The 21,564-nt window shown below is 46.0% G+C and overlaps 1 protein-coding gene across 4 annotated transcripts in view; it reads right to left on the bottom strand.

The window, feature by feature from the left end:
• The window catches only part of ASAP2 (ArfGAP with SH3 domain, ankyrin repeat and PH domain 2), a 1,060,322-nt gene that overhangs the window by 392,238 nt on the left and 646,520 nt on the right, over window positions 1–21,564 (bottom strand). For all 4 annotated transcript variants that reach the window (XM_078647831.1, XM_078647829.1, XM_078647830.1 and 1 more), the window contains exon 16: window positions 8,806–8,897. In XM_078647831.1, coding sequence (XP_078503957.1) covers window positions 8,806–8,897 — 92 coding nt within the window. The remainder of the gene's footprint in view (window positions 1–8,805; window positions 8,898–21,564) is intronic.

Here is a 21,564-nt window from a genome sequence, read left to right on the forward strand (position 1 = left end):
TTACCAGTAACTAAGGTTCTCCAGTAGTGGCATCTTTCATAGATTCACATGCTTGAATCATCTTTGTATTCGTAGTGGGAGTCCCATGGTATCCTCATAAAAGCAGTAGATAATACTATCAAGGCGTAGAATGCAAAGAACAGTCACTGCGTTAGCCTATCTACTTTCTTTTGTAAAAATGAAGGAGTAGTTTCTTACCTGTAACTCCAGTTCTGTAGTAGGGGTATCTCTGATATAGTCATAATCTAGAAAATAGTTCCGCCCATGTGCGTGGACCCCGGAGCAATCAAAAATAATCTCTTAAGTCATCCTCTTTGCAGTCCTGCATAGACACTTAGGAGAAAATTAAAGACAATAATGCAGCCTCTACCTACAAGGCTACACTGTCCAGTACTTCAACTAGAAATGCCAAGGATATTTTACCAACATCACATTTACCATAATGTGTCAAGTTCCATTCATAGAGAAACTTCCCCTTCACAAAAACCTTGGAATGATAGAGAGGAAGGGATGGACAGACAAGCCTCCATCGGCTGCCATTATGTGTCTGAAGTACTGGACAGTGTAGCCTTGTAGGAACAGGCTGCATTATTGTCTTTAATTTTCTCTTAAGTGTCTATGCAGGACTGGAAAGAGGATGACTTAAAAGATTCTTTTTGATTGCTTCGGGGTCCACGCACATGGGCGGGACTATTCTCTAGATTATGACTATACACAGAGATCCCCTACTACAGAACCAAACGTAGGTAATAGTCAATCAGGCAACAGCAAACCGTAGAACACTCCAAGAAAGGCTAAGTTCCTCAGATTGTCAAGCACAAGTGTGAAACTATATACCTTGAGTAAATAAGGGAAGCCTCTCAGGGGAGGAGGGTGGGTCGCATGTGCATCTATGAAAGATACCAATACTGGAGAACTGTAGTTACAGGTAAGTAACTAATTTTCTTCTCCATTATTGGACCTTTAATAGATTGACATGCTTGAATCAGAGTAGCAAGCAGTAGCATAGAGCAATGTGCATAAAAGCAACCATATCTTCTTCCTCTCCCTCTCCCTCTCTCCTCTCTCCTCTCTCCTCTCTCTCTCTCTCTCTCTCTCTCTCTCTCTCTCTCTCTCTCTCTCTCTCTCTCTCTCTCTCTCTCTCTCCTGGTGTTCGCCAGTAGATAGTTATAGTTAGGACCTACTTTCTATAGAAAAAGCGTTTTTTCCCCCAATAACTTTGGCACCGGATGTTGAATGTTCGTGGAATTTTCAAAACTAGTGGCCCGCTTCGGTCAGCTACTATCCTGAAAATTTCAGGGTGATTCCCCAAGCAGGGGCCAAGAAAAAAGGGGGGTCCCAAAACGTGTTTTCTCCATGGTATTTTCTACAGGAAACTTTAGACACGGCTACAGTACAAACTGCTGAACGGAACTACACCAAATTTGGCAAAAAGGTAGCCCTTGGTTCAGAAAGAGCCATTTTTGTTATATAGTGTACATCCGTTCAGTCGTTCCTGAGAAATAAAAAAAATAAAAGAGTTCGGAAAATCAATTTCCCGTAGGAAACTTTACACACGGCTACAGCTCGTACTGCCGAACGGAATTACACCAAATTTGACAAAAAGGTAGTGCTTTGTTCAGAAAGCGCCCATTTGTTTGAATGGTGTAAATCCGTTCAGTTGTTGCTGAGAGCCCCGGGAGGACCACCACCTCCCGGGGCTGTGCACACTTTGGGAGGGGGGCCACACGGCCCCCCTTCTGGAGACCTTGATGGCCATGGGGACCGCCACCCCCCAGGGCCAGCTCCTGCAGTGTCCCGGGGTGCCCACTCCCGGGACACTGCTGTTTGCAATGACAGGGCGGGAGCAGTGTGGCTCCCGCCCTGTCATTGCAAACTGCTTTGCTTCATTGAAGCGAGAGCAGGGAAATCTGCTCTCGCTCTTCCACAAGAGGAGCTACTATTAGAGGTATTTAATTGCTTAATTGGGAAATTCATTTCCCTTCAATAATGGGGGTCACTGGGGGGGGGGGGGTTTGACATCTCAAGTGACATCACTGAGGATCATGTGGATGATGTCATGAGTGATGCCATTTGAGATGTCATCAGTGATGTTACTGAGCATGTCATGAGTGATGTAACATGTGACGCCATCAGCAGTGCAATGTGGGGGCGCGAGTTATAGTTAGGTCTACTAACTATACCTGCCGAATTTCTATGGTTTTATACGAGTCAAATCTCCAACTAACTATAATGTCCCTGAAACCTACGTTTTTTTCAGTGAAAAAAAAAAACTATATCTTTTTTTCCCAGTTGATTGACAAAGTCTTCTGTGAAGCCAAAACGCGTCTCTTGTGCCTTTGGGTGGAGGGTGACCAGAAACAATAAAAGAAGCCATATCCTAAACAGCCTTGAGTCCGTGCTTTCTTCATTGGATGTTTCTGAGGAAGCTGGAGTGTTTGTGTGTGTGTGTGTATATATATATATATATATATATATATATATATATATATATATACATACACATACACCCTTAGAGGATGACGGGTAATGATATATGCATGTACTTCAACTTGTTATATAGAATGCAGTTGTTTATCACTGGTATATGAACAATGTAACATGTGAAAGTGAAAAACAGCATACCATAACTTTACAATGGTAAAAACACATAAATGAAAAAGGAAGAAATACCTCTAATAGTAGAGGCTTACCTTATTGAAACAGATGACGTAAGACCGCCTGTCCTACAGCTTCCAGTTCCAAACAATAATGTCATGTCAGGTGGTGCGGTGATAGGCACAGAAGGATTCCTTGACCCCCGTTGTGCAGCTTGTGTGATTACTGAGTCTGGTTTCAGGTGCCCTACCAGACAAGCTGGTGCATCATCAGGAGCCTTATATATTTTTTTATGTATTCTGGACAAGACTGCAATTACTGTAGGAGGGGTTTTCATAACCTTTACACCTTCCTCTCAAATATGGTCTATAATAGGTATTGCTCTGATAGTTTTCCAAGATAAATCTTTAAAGTCATAAAATAAGCAGTCAAACTGCTTGACAGCCATTGATAATTGAAAGCGAGAAGCTGCCCTTTCCCTTAATGTGTGGAAGCGTCCAATGTCCTCCGGCAGAGACAGGGAAGCAGGTGTTGAGGTAACGTAATCCCCCACTCATTGCCCGTTGGTCTTGTACCTTGAGGTTCACCTTCCTCTATCTACCCATCATCAGAAGTATCATGCTGTTGTGAAGGTAAAACACTATATGTCACAGGCGACGTTCTAGGCGAAGAATCAGACATTTGTGGCAGAGATGTCGGTGGAGGTGCACTTGATGAAGTAAAATGAATACGATAGTCCTGCAACATGTCTTGCAATTCTTGGACTAATGCCACTGAAAGGTGGACCATGGGTTCATGAACAGGCTCAATGTATTGCACCTTTTCATGTGGAGAGTGAAAGTCCTGCTGATAATAACGTTCATAGTCGTCCTGATACTTGATATGAAATTGAGAGGGACTGTGAGCAGAGCTAAACATGTCATCTTCATTTGATGCCTCAAAAAAAGTTAAAGGTGGCAAAGGCGAAACCAATGCAGGATTTTGGAGAAAATGCCTTGCCAACAGTGTCGTCAACGAGAAGTCGTCAACGGTGGTGCTGGTGTTATCCATGAAGACCTAATTAGAACTGAAGACGAAATTATCGGAGCCTTCGCCGCCAATGTGGGAACTGTCTTTGTCGCTGAGGTCGTAGCGGACGAAGAGGTGGAACAAATGTCTTCTACAAGGATGCGCTCGTCGCCGAGGAAGTCGTTGTCGAAAGTGAACACATCATCGAAAAGGAAGCCGTCTGCAGTGATTGTACCTTAGCCGTCACTTAAGGCGTAATCGGTGGAGCCGCCGTCTATGTCCCTCGTCGACAATGGATTTTTCGACTACGAGATCTTAGACGATGATGCAGGGGAATTTTGCCCAGAAGGTGATATCTGCGTTGATGGGGACCCAGAGGATGGTGCCGTCGACGATACAGGTTTTGTAGAGACTGTAATCTTTATAGATGGCTCTGAAGAGGTTTCTCATGCTTAGAGGTCAGATGGTTTTTTCTCGTCAGTAGAAAATAAATGCTTTCATTTTTGTGAGGGCCTGCTGTTTTATGATGGGACTTTTAGGAACCCATCTTACTAGAATCCTCAGGAAATTCTTGAGACCTCTCTCTCGTTTTAGATCTTTCCAGAGAAGTAGGCGAGTCAGAGCTTCCCTCATCATCAGAGACATCAGACTTATTTTTCAGTCTCTGCAGCCAAATCAACAACCTACCCTCTGTTTTTAAGGGTTTTAGTTGAGAAAGTTCTACACATCTTGTAGGCCTTTATTTTATGCTAGGGGTAGAGACAGTATATACAGTTTTTATGGGGGTCTTCAGAATGCAGCCTCTTCTTACTGCACGTTACACATGACATGAAGAGTCCTTTCTTTGAAGAATCTGATACTTTGAAGATATCTGGTAATATTGAAGGAAAAACTGAGCAGAGCTCAGCGAAACTTCATGTCACACGACATGGGGTAGAAAATCCCAGGAACTTATCCTCTCTTGGGAGTGTTCTACAGGGTGCTGTTGCCTGATTGGCTATTTCCTAAGTTTGGTTCTTTTTTACAAAGGAAAGTAGCTAAGCTATAGCAGTGACTGTTGTTTGCATTCTAGCCTATACTAGTACTGTCTACAGATTTCATAAGGATACCATGGGACTTCCACTACGACGATGGGGATGATTCAAGCACATGAATCTATGAAAGATCCAAATATCTATACGGTCCAATATCGAGTCATAGCCCCATAATAACAACTATTTCTTGGAGTAATCTCACTATTACATACTATTCTGGTAGTTACAAGTCACAGCACATCCAAGGGGAAGCTTTTGAAGGTACATTAAGAAATAAAATTACCTACTACTTTCAAGAGAACAAAAGCTTGGTAAGGGATCTTATGTGAAGCCTTCAAAGTAAAATTGAAGGATGCATGCATTAAGACAGATAAAATGGTCGGTCCAGTAAACCTTATTGAGAGACATGACTAAGCTGGAAGGGAACATGAAACAGATACAATTGGACATGTACATGACCCAGCACATGAAATTTCCCCATTACCTAGAACGCCAGACGCAGCTTCCAGAGAATGACTTTGATACCTTCATTATTACTCGTACATGAAGAGAAGTCACAAAGAGAGGAACCATTCAGGAAAACTAAAAGCAGGGCTCTACTGCACAGAAGACAGCCGACCATAACTGACACCATGCCACGTGAACGGTGTGCTAGTGAATCTGCACCCAGAAATAAAATATTCCAACTCTGTTAACTACGCCTATCATTTATTCAGAGGAGCCCACGCCCTACATAGATCAAATACCTGAGTTCCTGGAAATGGCAGGCATTTGAACACAGCTACCCTTCCCTCACGCAAAAAAAGTAAACTGTTACTAACACCACTTTCCCGACAAGTAAATAGAGCAGCAATACAGGCAATGGGCAGATGGAGAACACCTGGATCAGATGGCCTTCTACTGGAATTGTATGACACATACAGTGCACAACAAATACCCCAAATAATGATCCTCAAGACAGCCAAAAAAATATCTCAGTCAACCAGCAAGGTGATGGTAATGGTGCTGCCCAAACTGGAAAGGCCCACTAGAGTAACGATTCTAAAGACCACTATCATTACTAAACCTAGACTATAAAATAGTAGCAACCTTAAAAGTGAAAAGAGTAATCAAAGGGATTAGCACATATTCAAATTTTAGATGACATTTTCACATGATATCAGTGTATCCCTCACAAAGTCCTCTTGCTGTGATATTCTCAGGTAATGTGGTGAACCTGAGGAGACTCCTTGTATGCAGTACTAGATAAGATAGGATTTGGTCTTCTAATAATAAGCTGAAAAACATTTGTTTGTACTAAGCCAACAGCTAGATTTGTAACGTGTTAAGTATACTCCTCTCAATGGCAGTTAGGAGGTGGCATCAGGCAGGGTGGTCCTTTATCCTGTGTCAATGGCACCACCAGCGTGCTACTACAGAATGCTTGGTATCCATATAATTATCAATGTGTCTATAATCCAGCACATCTCACTTTATGTAGCTAATATACCACTATACAACCAGGATCTTTCACAGCATGTGGCACATATCATAGAAATAATAGACTTCATTACATTAGCTGCCCTATGAGCAAAGTGGCAAGATTCTTGCTTTTTTCTGTCATGAAGCAGACCACTGTTGAAGAACTACTGGCAACAAATTTAACCCATCTGAAATGGGAATGTTAAATTTTGGTTTATGGGGACATACATGTCTCATTTGAAAGTGGACGTGGAGGCACATAAATAAGGCAATAAGAGTGATTTGAGGCTCCATGGACTTATGAAACAGTCTCCAACCACCAGTTATGGGACGAGTCACTCATATAAAAATAGAAATACTATTGAGAATAGTTTGTGAATGTTCCACTAACCCAAAAGTTCTATTAATAACTAAATGTGTTAGTTTCTGGTTGGATTTGGATGGAGGTAGGAACAGAGCTGCTTTGACAAATTTCTCCTTACCCTCTTAAAAGGCGATTTAGGGATCCCAGTTTTTGGATAGAGTTATCTGGCAGCCCAGCTGTACTACGCTGGCCAAAGGACAGGAGAATATAAACCTCAGGCAGCAATGCATTTGCTAGGAGACAGGAAGATGGTGAAGAAGGTGCTGCAACAGGTAGCAGAAGTTGTAGGCCAACGTAGCCAAACACTGCTGGAATAGATAAATCAGAAGAGTTTGAGTGAAAGTAATATAAACCCAGAAGATCCTGCTCTGGTGCCTACCCAGGTTCCAAGGAATAGCTGACACAATGGATAAACAAGTCTAAACAAAGGCCTAACTCAACAAGGTGGGTGAGCTATACATGCAGTAGAAATGCATACTTCTGAAGAAGTTAGGAACAAGTATGCCATCTTGACAGTTCACTTACATATTCAGTTATCAGAAAAGGAAATTGGACACTTGTTACAATTCTAAACCTTTGGTTAGAAAACACCCTCAAAAAAATCAATGTTATTTTGGAAAAGCGGTATATATTCTTCATCCGCCCCACATTGATATTGTGGCATTTATCATTGGATGTTGCAGTCGTGCTCAATGCCAGCCTCATCCAGAGGCACCTCTGGTATAGAATGCAGTGTCCAGAGATTGAGGGATGCCCCCAAAGAAAAAGTGCAAAAAATTGTTTTAAAAAAGAGAACGTCACCGTGATACTTTAATAGAGGGTGAGATTCTATTGAGGTAAAATACTGGCATACTTGAAAAGGATTGAGTTACTAGATCCGATAGTATTACTGGAATAAGCTTGTCGACATGTTTCAGCTCCCCTTGGCCCAGCCGGGTCTATGGAGCTTTCGTCAGGACTAACATACAAAAAAGGTATATATACTCACACAACTTGTGTAGTACTTTTAAGTGTCCACTTTTTGGCACTTAATTATCAAACGTGTTCTCAGTGATCTTTACACAGAGAGCGGTAACAGTTACGTACAAACACATTTTGGAAGACATGAGGCAGGGAAATGAGTGAAGAACAATGGATCAAGTAACATAGCCACAATATTGAGAAATGCATAATTTAAACATATTAAAAACAGCAGACATACTTAACCCCAGAGTGATTATGTACGATTTATAGGTCACACGCAGGACACTGCACACAATATTAATGGAGAAGAGGCAAACTTTATTCACATGGTATGGACTGGCACAATTATTCAGAGATTCTGGGAAAATGTAATTAGCAGACGATTGCTTGTGAATCGAAATTTACATGAGCGAATGAATAACTCAAAGCTAAAAGTGGATTCCTTCAAGTTATGGTTATACTTCGTGATCTAAATATTATTTGGATGATTCTTACATATTAGAGGTGTGCAAATGAATAAAGTAGGTATTCTGTAAAATCTTACTTTCACTGAGCTCCTTGATGATCCCACTGTTACCAAAAACTTCCACAAAAGTAGTTCAGGCTTCGTTTATTAATAATAGAGACAAGTTAACTCAAATTAACTTGGACAATCGGAATGTGCTCTTACTAATGTTGCTATAATATATATGATGCAGCTATAAAGACTTATCTCCCACCCATCTCATCTGCCTTTGCCCACAATTAGGAATGGAACACAGATTCTGGTTAAAACCCAGCTATATAAAATTATAGTATCAACCTTCAAAATAGTTACTGCATGTTGTTTTATTTCACCTGGAAATTATATAGTCGGGAGAGTAATCAAATACCAGGAGCAGATTATGTTCCACTGGAAACAAAGTTAATCTAAGGGGGTGTCTCTGTATATTCACTGCACTAACTGGTCCTGTTCTGTGTATAGAGAAAGGTGCCCTAGGACCACACTTGGATTCTTTAGTCTCTGTGAAGAACATAATGTTTGCATAGTAATGTATGGAAAGGCAATGCTTCTTAATTATAAGCATGTCTATAATAATTCACACATGTGGTTCATAAGAGTATTATGAATGTCTGCTTTCAGAAAAAATAAAACAAATTACAAAGACTTCCTAATAAATGAAAGCTATTCACCACCGGCAAAATTGCCTCTATTGTACTCTTAAAACAATCATGGACAGAATGTTAATTGCGCTCTAAATCGAAACATTTATAACCTTGAACATATTTATTTTCAAATTACTTTTGTGTCAATCAATACTTGAAAACATCTGAAAATAATATATATATCCCCTTTGTTTACATCCAAAAGAGAAAACATGCATGCTCAGTACTCACATGTCGCTGGATGGATTTGGTTTTAATGTTTCATTAGAGAGGCTAGCCTCCATAATATCATTAAATGCTGTATTCCCAATGTTTTTGGCAAGCTGTGAAATGAATACAAATATGGGTTTGATGAAAACTATAATAGTGATGTGTTATTAAGACAACAAACAAGGTTTATACGTTGAGATTTGAGACTAGAACTTGATAGTCCGCATAATTACATTAATGCTTTGTGATCGACATTGGCATTTATTAAAAAACAACATTGCAATAACGCTTACGTTTTAAGACGTACGAATAAATAGCACTCATATCACATAATGCAAAAGAAAAAATCCAGTCATAAATACAATTCCATAGTTGTTAATAATTTACCAAAAAGGTCACAAAAGTGTTAATAGTTTTGATGTAATTTCACAACGATCACAAATTTCCGTATTTTACCTGAAAAGGCCTCGGTGCAAAAAGAGGAACACAGCGATAGCAAGAGGAATTTCAATACTTGACTAGAGCAATTGAAAGGAAATATATTTACAAGTTATCAAGCTTTGCTTAAGAGTAAAATTCGCACTTTCGATGGAACATCTATTTTTCAAGTTTATAAATGCTTCACTAAAATACTTGAAGACGAAGTCAAGTATTTTTTATGCCTTTTCTTTAAACAGGAATAGCTGTCTGTTGAAAAAACGATTGTCTATAAAACTAACAATACTAAGGAGCTTAGCGTAAGACCATTGCTTATTATTGGTTGGCTTTCTTGCCAATCTCATTTCCTTGCTTCTGAAAAGGGGGGGCCCTCGGCCCCCCCGCACGCATGGCGGCGCGGCGACCGCCTCACCCCCTCTCCCCGCGGGTCCTTCGACGGTGGGGGCGTGCCCTGGGGGCGCGGCCCACCGCCGATTGGCTGGCGCCTCTCCTGACCCGGAATCAATGGACTGGTTCCGGGTCGGGGGGGGCGGGCGTGAGGAGGGGCCACCCGGCCCCTCGGGAATAAGAAGTAGGGAGCGCCCAGGAGACTCCCTTGTCCCTGGACGCTCCCTCGCTGAACGTTGTGCCCCGCGTTCGGGGCTTCTTTGTTTTATAATTCTTTTTTGCTTTATTTTGCAGGACTTTTCGAGCGGTGCAGGGGAGACGTCGAGTGGGCAGGAGCGCCTTCGATTGGGTTCATCTCTCCCCTTTTTTCCCTTTAGGCTTCCGAGGTGGCGAGGCAGGAGCGAGGTGGCGAGGAGCGGTGACTGTGGCGCATTTAGCGGAGCCACGTCGGAGCCAACCGCGTCGAGAGGCAGGAGCGTCGCGTACAACTAGAGCGGGTTAGCCGAGGAGCGGCGGAAGGAAAGTGAGGCGGTCGGGCCTCGTGAGGTATTGTGTAGACGGCGGGAAGGGGCAGGGCAAAGACGTGCGGGAGAGCGTCGGCCTCTGAGAAGAGGGTGCAGCTCGGCGAACGGAGGGTTTCTGTGTCCCTGCCCGCCCCACAGGGGCTTGATTTAAGACGAAGGATTGTGGCAGAAGGTAAACGAACGGCCGGTGATTGTTAGGCGGTTGGAAAGAGCTCTCGCCTCGGGGATTACCCGCTTCGCGCCCTTTTTTCGCTGTGGTTTCACGCTGGTGCGCGTAGGGCAATTTTGTAGGGGGGGCCCCATATAAAGTGTGTGAAAGAGCGAAGAGAGCGAATTTAAGCAAAAGAGGGTTGTGCAAAAAAAAACGAGGAGGCTATGTGAATATTTGCACGTTACATTCATATATTTGGTGATAATTCATTGTACTGTTTGGGCAACACAGTGTGCAATTTGAAGGAAAACGAAGTGACATTGCCTGGTGCGTTATAATACATTTTACAGATTGTTCAACAGAGGGTGCAATTTCAGAAAACGAGGTGGCATTTCTTTAGGGGTTTGTCATTACTGTGTGGTATCAAATTGTATTGAATTGTTGTCCAAGTATACAGAAGAGGTCACATTGTTTAAAGTATTTTCTACTGTGGTATTACTTATCTCATGACTTGTTGTTCGAGTAATGACACAAAACAGTGAATAATTGCGAGCCTTTGCAATATAGTGTACCGGCCTTTTGCATTGTTGGCTTTTTAAAGGACGGTATTTAAGTGGGATTTCCCAAAATTTTCCGGCTTTATGGCACAGTAGTAATACCTTTTTTCAATTTCAGGCAACCTTAACAATATTCTCGGCACGTTTTCACTCGCAGACAGGGCACGCAACATTGTGGGAGCTGCGACCGCAGATCATCATCAGCGGCGGAGACGCAGGACTGATCGGTAAGAGGGGTACGGGGGGCTAGCATTCATTGCTCCTGGTGGCCGCCGGGTGGGTTTACATTAGGTCTACTCACCCCTTTACATAAGCGGACAAGCCGCTAGTGTTGCGGTCGCCGTTGCATGGTGCTGAAAGCCCCCTGGTGACCCTCCATCTGAAAGGTACACACAGTTGACCTGTTGAGAACAGAGTAGGCAGCGGGTGTTTTTGTCTGTGAGGGTAAGTGTCATGCCGGGTCCAAGGGGTGGAAAAAGGGGGTCCAACATGGAGGCTATGATGCGGGCTATGATGCGGGAAATGAGCGACATTAAGCAACAGCTAGGACAAATTAAGGAGCGGGAGGCGCGGTTGGAGGATAGAGAGGGCGAGGCACCGGGCCCGTCCGGGAGACCGGTCCGCAAGAGGGTGGCACCAGTGCCAAGAGGGGAATTTGTCACCCCGCAAGGGAAACCTAGGTCCAAAAGACCCAGGGAGGCGGTCCCCACCCCAGGCCCAGGGGATCCGTTACCCGCCGCACCCCCCGCGGTGGTCCCACCCCCGCATGTGCCTACACCCATTGCCCCTGTGGTGCCGGTGCCGACAGGTCAACCAGTAGACGCTGGGGCTGCTTCCGCACCGGTGCCCACAATCCCGGGTACAGGCGGGCCACACCCGGCGCCCGCTCTGCCAGCTGTGCCAGGACCACTGGGCATAACCCCAGTGGTACCTGTTGTCCCGGGGGGTAACGTAGATTCAATGCCACCCGAATTGTTATCTCAGTTAACGGCCATGATGCCATGGCTCCAAAAAGGAGGAGCCTTCCCGAATTCTGCAGACCATGCGGCAGAGGCGGCAAGGTTCGTAGAAAAAATCAGATCGGCACCGATCGCCGACAGTGTTGCATTGCCAATTTCTTCTCCCCTTGCAGGTCCAAGTGTTCCCCAGCTGGACGGAGTACAAGGGCAGCCGCCCCCGGTGCCCGCGCTTGGTAAGGAAGTGGCATTGCCGCTCTTGGGGGACGGTGTAGTACCTTCCAGGAGCGAAAATCTAGCTCAACATGTGTCTTTAGCTGTTAAAGAAATGATTTGGGCTGACAAATACGTGTACATTTATTCTTTATTATTGGATAATAGGGAAATGGAGCAGGCGAAAGCACTGAAAGAGTGGATGCTCCCAAGTGAATGGAGGGCGCAGTGTACTAGATTCAGGGTTGAGGAAAATCTCAATAATTGGATGCAAGCATGGGCCGTTTTCACTGCAGTTAAGGCTGAGCGTCCTCCAGATCTGCAGGCTGCATTGGCTTGCTACTCGAGCAGGATTGTGGGGTGGAGTCAGCAGTATTCTGGGGAAGCATGGAAGGGTTATGATGTAAATTTTAGGAAGGCATTGGAATTCAATAGAGCATTACCATGGGACTCGGTAGATTCCATGGCCTGGCACAAACAGTTCTCTGACACTGCACCTCCCCCTCAGTTCGGTGCGGGCAGGGTGTTCACTAGACCGCAGCAGCCCTTTCGGCCCCCCCAAACGAGTGAAGTACCTGGGAAATTTAGGGCAGGTGGGCCAGAGAAGAAAGGAGTGTGCTGGGATTTTAATAAGCGTACCTGCACAAGGGCCGCGTGTAAGTTTAGGCATGCATGTGCCTCCTGTGGGCACCCCTCTCATCCAGAATCTACCTGTAGGTCCAAGCAAGGTAACACGGGACAGAGAGGTAGGGGAAGGCCACTATAAGTCAGACACGTCACGCCCCCCCACTCCAGTGGATGTGGTGGCAATGATTCCACTCTTGAACAGATACCCTGACCACAAAGCGGCCACCCTACTCCAGGAAGGTTTTTCTAAAGGTTTTAGGATCCCGGCCGGGGGATACACAGGCAGTGCGCACTGTAGAAATCAATTATCAGTCACACACAATCCGGCTGTGGTGGCCGCCAAAATTGACAAGGAGCTTTCCTTAGGCAGGATATCTGGCCCTTTTTCTGCAGTGCCAAGACACAACTTTGTGTGTTCCCCACTGGGAGTTGTCCCCAAGAAAGAGAAGGGGCAATTCAGATTGATTCATAACCTATCAGCGCCAAAGGGGGCCTCACTGAATGATGCCATTGACGAAGATATCTGTAGTGTTAAGTACGCCTCTTTTGATCAGGCTGTGACCTTATTACAGGCCACTGGACCCGGGGCGCTGATGGCGAAATCAGACATAGAGTCCGCCTTCCGCCTCCTCCCAGTCCACCCGGCAGACCAACATCTTTTAGGTTTCACCTTTAGAGATAGGTTCTACATGGACAAATGCATGCCTATGGGTTGTTCTATTTCTTGCGCCTACTTTGAGATGTTTAGTTCATTTCTTGAATGGGCCATGAGACAGGTGACAGGCCACCAAAGGGTCATGCATTACTTAGATGATTTCCTCTTCCTCGGTACAGCGGGTTCTCAGGAGTGCGCACTAGCATTGCAGGAATTTTGCGTGCTCATGCGGGCTTTTGGGGTCCCGCTTGCGCCTGGGAAGACGGTGGGCCCGACCACCTGCTTGGAATTTCTGGGCATCGAGATTGACTCGGTGGAGAAATGTTTTAGACTACCTAAGGACAAGGTGCGCAAATTCAAGACGTCGCTACAGTTATGCCTCCGGAAGGAGAAGGTCACTTTGCAGCAATTACAGGAGGTGGTGGGGCAACTGAATTTCGCATTAAGAATCATCCCAATGGCTCGCCCCTTCTCTCGCTCCATCGCGCACGCGATGCAGGGGCTGAGGGAAAAGCACCACCGCACGCGCCTATCGTCTGAAATTCGCCAGGATATGCTTATTTGGATGGCATTCCTGGAGGATTTTAACGGTAGGGTGGTCTGGCCCGGCCCGCTCACTACATCAGCGGAGTTAGGACTATGGACCGATGCGGCCGGTAGTATGGGCTTTGGTGCCATCCTAGGGAATAGGTGGGTCGCTCAACAATGGCCAGAAGAATGGAACACATGGGGTTTGCTCGGCAACATTGGCTTCCTGGAACTTTTTCCAATATGGGTGGCACTGATGGTTTGGCCCGAACACCTATGTAACCAATCAGTGGTGTTTTGGTCAGATAACATGACAGTGGTGGAATGTATCAATCAGCAGGGGGCGCGGTGTCCTTTCATACTTCGTCTGATCAAAGAAATTGTTCTGCGTTGCCTTAAACTGAATGCTAATTTTAGAGCCAAACATGTCCCTGGTGTTTTAAACAATGCTGCTGACGCCCTTTCTCGCTTCAAAATGCAGGTTTTCAGGGAACATCTCCCCACAGCAGACCCCTCGCCAGCACACTTCCCAGCAGTACTTTGGCAGATTGGTGCCCCAGATTACAAGACCTCGTGGTCGCTAGCCTAGCCCCCAGGACCAAGACGGCTTACGAAGGGGCGTTTCTGTCTTATTGTTCCTTTTTGGGGCCACAGTGGGAAGTGCTTTGGGCGAAGGAGGATGGGTTTGCAGCCTATTTAGAATGGATGCACAAAGAGGGGCGCTCAGTAGCAGCGGCAACCAGACATAGGGCAGCAGTGTCATTCTTCGCTCAAGCTAGGGGCTTCCGGGATCCCACCAATACCTTTATGATACGCAAGGCTTTAAGGGGATGGCGCCGTATTCAAGGACACCAGAAGGATAAGAGGAAGCCCATGGGGTTGGCCCGGCTAACAGCCTTACTGGGCACGCTGGAGATTGTCTGTAACTCAGAGTGGGAAGTGCTTCTTTTTAGGGCGGCATTCTCCCTGGCATTTTATGGGGCACTGAGAATTAGTGAACTTGTGGCAGGATCTAAGGCTGACATACTAGGTGGCTTGCAGAAGGCTGGGGTGACGATAAGGGGTGACACCATGTGGGTGATTATCCAGAAATCAAAGACCGATCAAGAAGCTAGGGGTCACACCATAGTTCTGCAACGGGCCCCCGCCAACCCGTGCTGCCCGGTGAGGCACGTGGAATCACTCATGGGATTATTGGTCGGTTCAGCAGGCAGGGCGTTGCTCTGTCACGCCGACGGGAGCCCCTTGACCAGGTATCAATTCAGGAGAGTGTTCGAAATAGGGGTTACAAAAGCGGGTCTTGATCCTAGAGATTTTGGATCTCATTCCTTCAGGATTGGGGCAGCAACTGAGGCGGTGGCGGGGGGCCTCCCAGTGGAAAGAGTGAAGACAATTGGGAGGTGGTCGTCAGACTGCTATAAACGTTATGTTCGGATTGACATGCTATGATTACCTGTCACTCACGCTTGGTCTCTTTTCCGCTCTCTTACAGTTTCTCAGACCTGTTACGCAGGGGAGGAATTTGTCGTCGGGCACCGCCAATATTCATCGGCACGGAGCGGCGACCAGGAAACAACAAAGAACAATGTCTGGATTGTTGGTCATTCATATGTTAAGCGAGCAGAATGTGTTTTCCTGTCAGGTGACAAGAAGGAAAGGGCGGCACAACTAGGGTTGAATATCACGTTCTTTGGCAGAGGAGGGTTGTGTCTTCACGAGTTTAGGGGATTCTTCCTAGGGCTGTTAGCACGCCAGCGGGCTCCACCGTCAGTGGTGATACTTCACCTTGGGGAGAACGATTTGGCAACACTGGGCAGGCGCACCTTGATTGAGGAGATTATCTCAACAGCGGGTTGGATAGCTAGGACCTGCCCCGGGTGCACACTAGTATGGTCACAACTAATACCTCGACTTCAGTGGCGGGGGGGCGATTCAGTCAGGGCGTTGAATCACTCGGTAAAGAGGATCAACACACGGCTGGATAGGTTGTTCCGAACCCCCGTGTTACAGTCAATACCTCATGGGTGCATCTGGGGTCAAAAATATTACTTGAAAGACGGGGTTCATCTGACAGACGAGGGTAATGTCCTATGGGCTGACAATATCTGGGCTTGGCTGGAGGGCTGGGGTAGGAGGCTGTGTCCTTAGATAGGGGCTAGAGGGGGAGGCCAGATCGTCGGTTAACAATACTGGCCTGTGGCGGTAAGGTCATTATCGGTGAGCACATATTTGAGGTCTGAGGGGGCGGGCATCATCCTATGGAGGTTCCCGCCCAGGGGGAGGAGCCTGCGGGCCACTCCCAGTACTCCAGGGGCAAGGTAATATGCAAAGGAGCGCGGGTAGGAGTAGTTCACGCTTTCCTTAGGCTGGTAGCCACCCCGCGCGCGTGGACTCATGACGCCACCGGCGCAGAGTAAGGGCCCTCCTTTAGTGGGTAAATGGAGTTTGGGGCGTAGACCGGGCAATTCCCGGGGTAACACTGCGCATGCGCACTTCTAAGGGGAAGGCGCAGCTTGTAGGACCTGACACCGGTAGTGACCCTGCCATATGGCCAGAAATGTACAAAAATCAAGATAGGATGTTTAGTTAAGCTAGGAACAACTTGTATTAGAGTTTTGTTAAGGTCAGGCTCTCAAACTTGTTGATAACGATTGTATAACTGAATGTCCTGCTGATTTTTGTATTTCATTGTTGATTATGCAATTAAAACCCTTTTTAATTTCATACTTTAATAAATACGGCCGGGCGACTAGCGCCCGCCTTCCAAAGAGTAAACACGTCTCGTGTCCACGTTCCTTGGTGTTGGGTGCCGGATTGGGGGGGAGGCGGCAGCTAGTCGCTGACCATGTGAAAAGGGGGGGCCCTCGGCCCCCCCGCACGCATGGCGGCGCGGCGACCGCCTCACCCCCTCTCCCCGCGGGTCCTTCGACGGTGGGGGCGTGCCCTGGGGGCGCGGCCCACCGCCGATTGGCTGGCGCCTCTCCTGACCCGGAATCAATGGACTGGTTCCGGGTCGGGGGGGGCGGGCGTGAGGAGGGGCCACCCGGCCCCTCGGGAATAAGAAGTAGGGAGCGCCCAGGAGACTCCCTTGTCCCTGGACGCTCCCTCGCTGAACGTTGTGCCCCGCGTTCGGGGCTTCTTTGTTTCCCACCCACCATCCCTTGGTACAAAGCTTAAGCAGCGTTATGTCCGGTCTAATGGTAAGTTTCATAGGTATAGACCGCGGGAGAGAGTAGGTTGTTGTGGTATTTTGTGATCTGTTGTCAGGACCTTTTTCCCTTTGTAGAAAAATGATGTTTGAAGTGAACTATATTTGAAGATATGTGTCGTTAGGCCTTTTTTTTTTTTTTTTTTTTTTTTTTTTTCCCTTTGTAGATATACGTAGATATTGTGATTATGAGCAACATGCGTGAACTGAATTGTAATTTTATGCCATGTGTCGTTAGGCCTTTTTTCCCCTTTAGCTATGCGTGGATACTGTTATTTATTAGCCAGTGTAGTTGTCCTTTAGACTTTTTTCCATAGGTCGTCGTATTTATTAGGTATGGGGCATGCGGTAAGGTCATTATCGGTGAGCACATATTTGAGGTCTGAGGGGGCGGGCATCATCCTATGGAGGTTCCCGCCCAGGGGGAGGAGCCTGCGGGCCACTCCCAGTACTCCAGGGGCAAGGTAATATGCAAAGGAGCGCGGGTAGGAGTAGTTCACGCTTTCCTTAGGCTGGTAGCCACCCCGCGCGCGTGGACTCATGACGCCACCGGCGCAGAGTAAGGGCCCTCCTTTAGTGGGTAAATGGAGTTTGGGGCGTAGACCGGGCAATTCCCGGGGTAACACTGCGCATGCGCACTTCTAAGGGGAAGGCGCAGCTTGTAGGACCTGACACCGGTAGTGACCCTGCCATATGGCCAGAAATGTACAAAAATCAAGATAGGATGTTTAGTTAAGCTAGGAACAACTTGTATTAGAGTTTTGTTAAGGTCAGGCTCTCAAACTTGTTGATAACGATTGTATAACTGAATGTCCTGCTGATTTTTGTATTTCATTGTTGATTATGCAATTAAAACCCTTTTTAATTTCATACTTTAATAAATACGGCCGGGCGACTAGCGCCCGCCTTCCAAAGAGTAAACACGTCTCGTGTCCACGTTCCTTGGTGTTGGGTGCCGGATTGGGGGGGAGGCGGCAGCTAGTCGCTGACCATGTTATTTGATGGCTTTCCTTCCTCTTTTTGTGTCTGTGCCTCACCTGGAGCAAAACTGTTTTACACTATTTCTGGGTGGATGAGTTTTATGTTTCCACTGCATACAATCATGGAACTACTTTTTCTTTCAGCACTCCCTGGAAGAGCCTGTGTGCTTATTTTGGTTTACATTTTTGCCCCTACCCCGTCTATAGTGCATGCTGCGTTCTCCCACTTCCTTTGTTGCTTCTACCCACCCGCCCCATTTGTTATCTTCTGTTTCTTTTGGTCCTCCTCCTACCTGTTACTCTGCTGCCCCTCCCCACTCCTTTGTTGCTTTTCGTCCCCTCTCACCTGCTCCTCTGATTGCTTTTCGTTCCCCAAACGCACATGTGGTGATTTTATTTTTCTGTGAGGACCCGGCAGCTGCTACTGCTACTGGGCCCCTTATTACTTTATTTCTGTGCTCACATTATTACTTTTTTGTTAGTTGTCAGACAAATATAGCTATGGGCCATTTTGGAATGATAAAGTAAACTTACACAAAAGGATGGCTTCTGATGTGCTATGACGTTTACGCAAGCGTAATGATTTCACAACACATGCACACACACTGGTAGCCATCTTAGATTCATTTTCTTTTACAAAACCTGTTTAAAACTGATGCACCAGTGACCATCTTGGACATTGTTTTTCTCATTAGGACAAAATCTAACAAGACGGCTGTCAGTGCATCCGAACGTGTCCCCCACTTCCCCTCAAGAGAAAGCACACATTTCTAAAAAAATTAAAAGAGATGTAGGAGTTGGGGGTCGGGCCTGAGGACAGGGGTTGACCCCTTTTGGAGCTTTTTTTTCATAAATGTTTGTTTTCTACTGGTTGGGTGATTGCCCTACGCCCCTCCCCATGAGTATACCAGTAATAAAATGAGGTGAAGTCTTTTCCTAGGCAGTATTAATACTATCAAAAAAAGTGTTGCATTATGCTGCATGATTTGCCTTTTATTGCCACATAATGTAGTCAACCTGTCACACAATTAGGTGCGCTCCCGCTGCATAATTCCAGTGACCATGGTGATAGCAATGGGTGTTTTCACACGGAGCACGCCTATGCACTAACTTGTAGGGCCTACTTACTATGTGAAAGAATGCTTCTTGGGTTCAAAGGTAGATTTTACGTTTTAGGAAATTAGTTTTATACTGACAAAGGCCCAGGAGCGCCACCAACAATAACGTTTTGCATAAGCCATGACAAAAGTATGCCGTAGTATTGGGTATGTGGCAAGGTGAACTGTGTATCTTTTTGTATTTTTTGTTAGTGTCAATGGAGAACCTGAAGATTCAGGGAACCAAATAAAGCAGTTTTGAGTTTATTTACTATTGTACACAGGTTTAAGCCAGTCAACGGAAAAGGCGCCTCCATGGATGACTGCTACTCAGGCCCTAACTCGGGTTATGGAGGACAGCTTTGAGGCAGGATCAGAGACTGAGACAGCAAATACTGAGACTGCATCTGAGGGAGAGAAAAACCCAGAAGATACCGGAGGTGACTTTTCAGTTGGCGAAGTTCCAGTCACTGGCTTGTCTTCTGGTGATTCTGAAGACACATGATGATGGCAGTTGTGCTGTCCATTTTTCGCAAACACAGTCTGTGCAGCGGAGCGACCATAGCAGGGTAGATCAAATGATAGCGTGGGCACGTGCAGCGGCAAGCACAGACAGGGTTCTCTCTTGGTAGCCCTTCAATTTAGTTTAGCCACAAATTTTGCCGATCACTGGCAACACTGGATGTAAAGTGGATACGATCAATTGTTTGCCAATTGACTGCGTCCATCTCTTTTTGGATATTGACTTCTTTGAACAACCTGTGCAGCAAACACATCTGTGTGCCAAATAATTTCTGAGGGAGAATGCAGGCAATCTAGGGCACACCTGTTGACTCTTATTTCACTTGAGGAGTTGAAGATATTTTTGGGCCATACGCTCAAAATGAGGTTAGTGTACAAATCAAGCTTCCAGTCCTACCGGTCTACTTGCACGGTTTTGGTAACATCCATCTTCGGACTGTAAATGAGCGAAGATCGTTTTTGCTATTGCATTGTATGCTGCTTTTCAATGACAATTCTGCGGCATTGGCCCGGGACTATCCAGACCATGACAGGACCTTCAAAATTCAGCCTGTTGTGAACATTAGTTTTACAGGTGAGATTCATACTCCTGGAAAGAATATAGCTTTTAAAGAGTTCTTGATCCCGTACAAAGGGCGGCTGCTGTTCAAGCAGCACATTGCGAGTTAAAGAGCTTGCTGTGGCATCAAGTTGTACATGTTGTGTGAGAGCTCAACTGGCTATGTGTACAGCATGAGAGTATATTTAGGGAGGGACTCCACTCTAAACTCTGTAGATTTCCCTCCCTCACTAGGATTCACAGGAAACATTGTAAGGGAGTTTGTCAAGCCACTCCTTCTCAAAGGTTATAACATTTATGTGGACAACTTCTATATGGAAGTAGAGCTGTTCAGTAAGCTGTACAAAGCCAGCACTGTGGCATGCGGTACAGGTTTTTTAAATGTATTTATTTATTTGCTTCTATAGCGCAGGACTCGACCCCATGAGGGGTATCTCCGCGCTTCACATGCTGTGGGTAGTAGAGTAGAGTCTTGGGTGCTGGATCATTTAAGTGTCTAAGCTTCCCTAAAAAGGAAGGTTTTTAATGCCTTCCTGAAGAAGAGAAAATTGATGTTATGACGTAGGTCTAAGGGAAGCTTATTCCAGAGGGAAGGTCCTATATAAGAGAGGGCACGGCCACCTTGCCTCGCCTTTTTTATAAATGGAATTTTTAGAAGGAATTGGCTGTTGGAGCGCAGAAGGCGTTTCGATTTGTAGGTTTGAAATAATTGAGTCAGGTAGTGAGGACCTGATCCGAAGAGACTTTTGTGGATGATACAGCAAATTTTAAATTTGATTCGCTGGCGTACAGGCAGCCAGTGAAGTTCTTCTAGAAGGGGCCTAGATGGAGTTCTTGAGGGAACATTGAGAACCAGTCTGGCCGCAGTATTTTGGGCCACTTGAAGTCGGTTGATTACATGTTCGTTTGCTGAGATGAGGAGGCCATTACAGTAATCCAACCGACTTATTACCAGCGCCTGGACTAAGGTCTTTCTGTAGCAATCTGATAGGTAGGGGAAAACCCTTCTCAGAAGACCAATTGTCCGAAAACAGGACCCAGTCACTAGATTCACGTGGTCTTTTAGGACCAGGTTCTGGTCTAGTCTGACTCCCAGGTTCTTAACTGATTGTTTCGGACTTGGAATAGGTCCCAGTTCCAGGGGCCACCAGTCTGGTGACCACAGAAGATTTGCGTTCCCAAACAGCATGACTTCTGTCTTGCCCACGTTACACTGGAGGCAGTTGGAAGCCATCCAGTGTGATACCGCTCTCATACCCTCAGAGAAGGAGTTCTTGATTTCTGGGGTTAAAGTCTGAAAGGGGAACAGGAGCTGGGTGTCGTCCGCATACGACACAGGGGTAAACCCATACTGTCTCACAATGTCAGCAAGGGGGGC

Source organism: Lissotriton helveticus, chromosome 6, assembly GCF_964261635.1.
Source record: "Lissotriton helveticus chromosome 6, aLisHel1.1, whole genome shotgun sequence".
Taxonomy (NCBI): domain Eukaryota; kingdom Metazoa; phylum Chordata; class Amphibia; order Caudata; family Salamandridae; genus Lissotriton; species Lissotriton helveticus.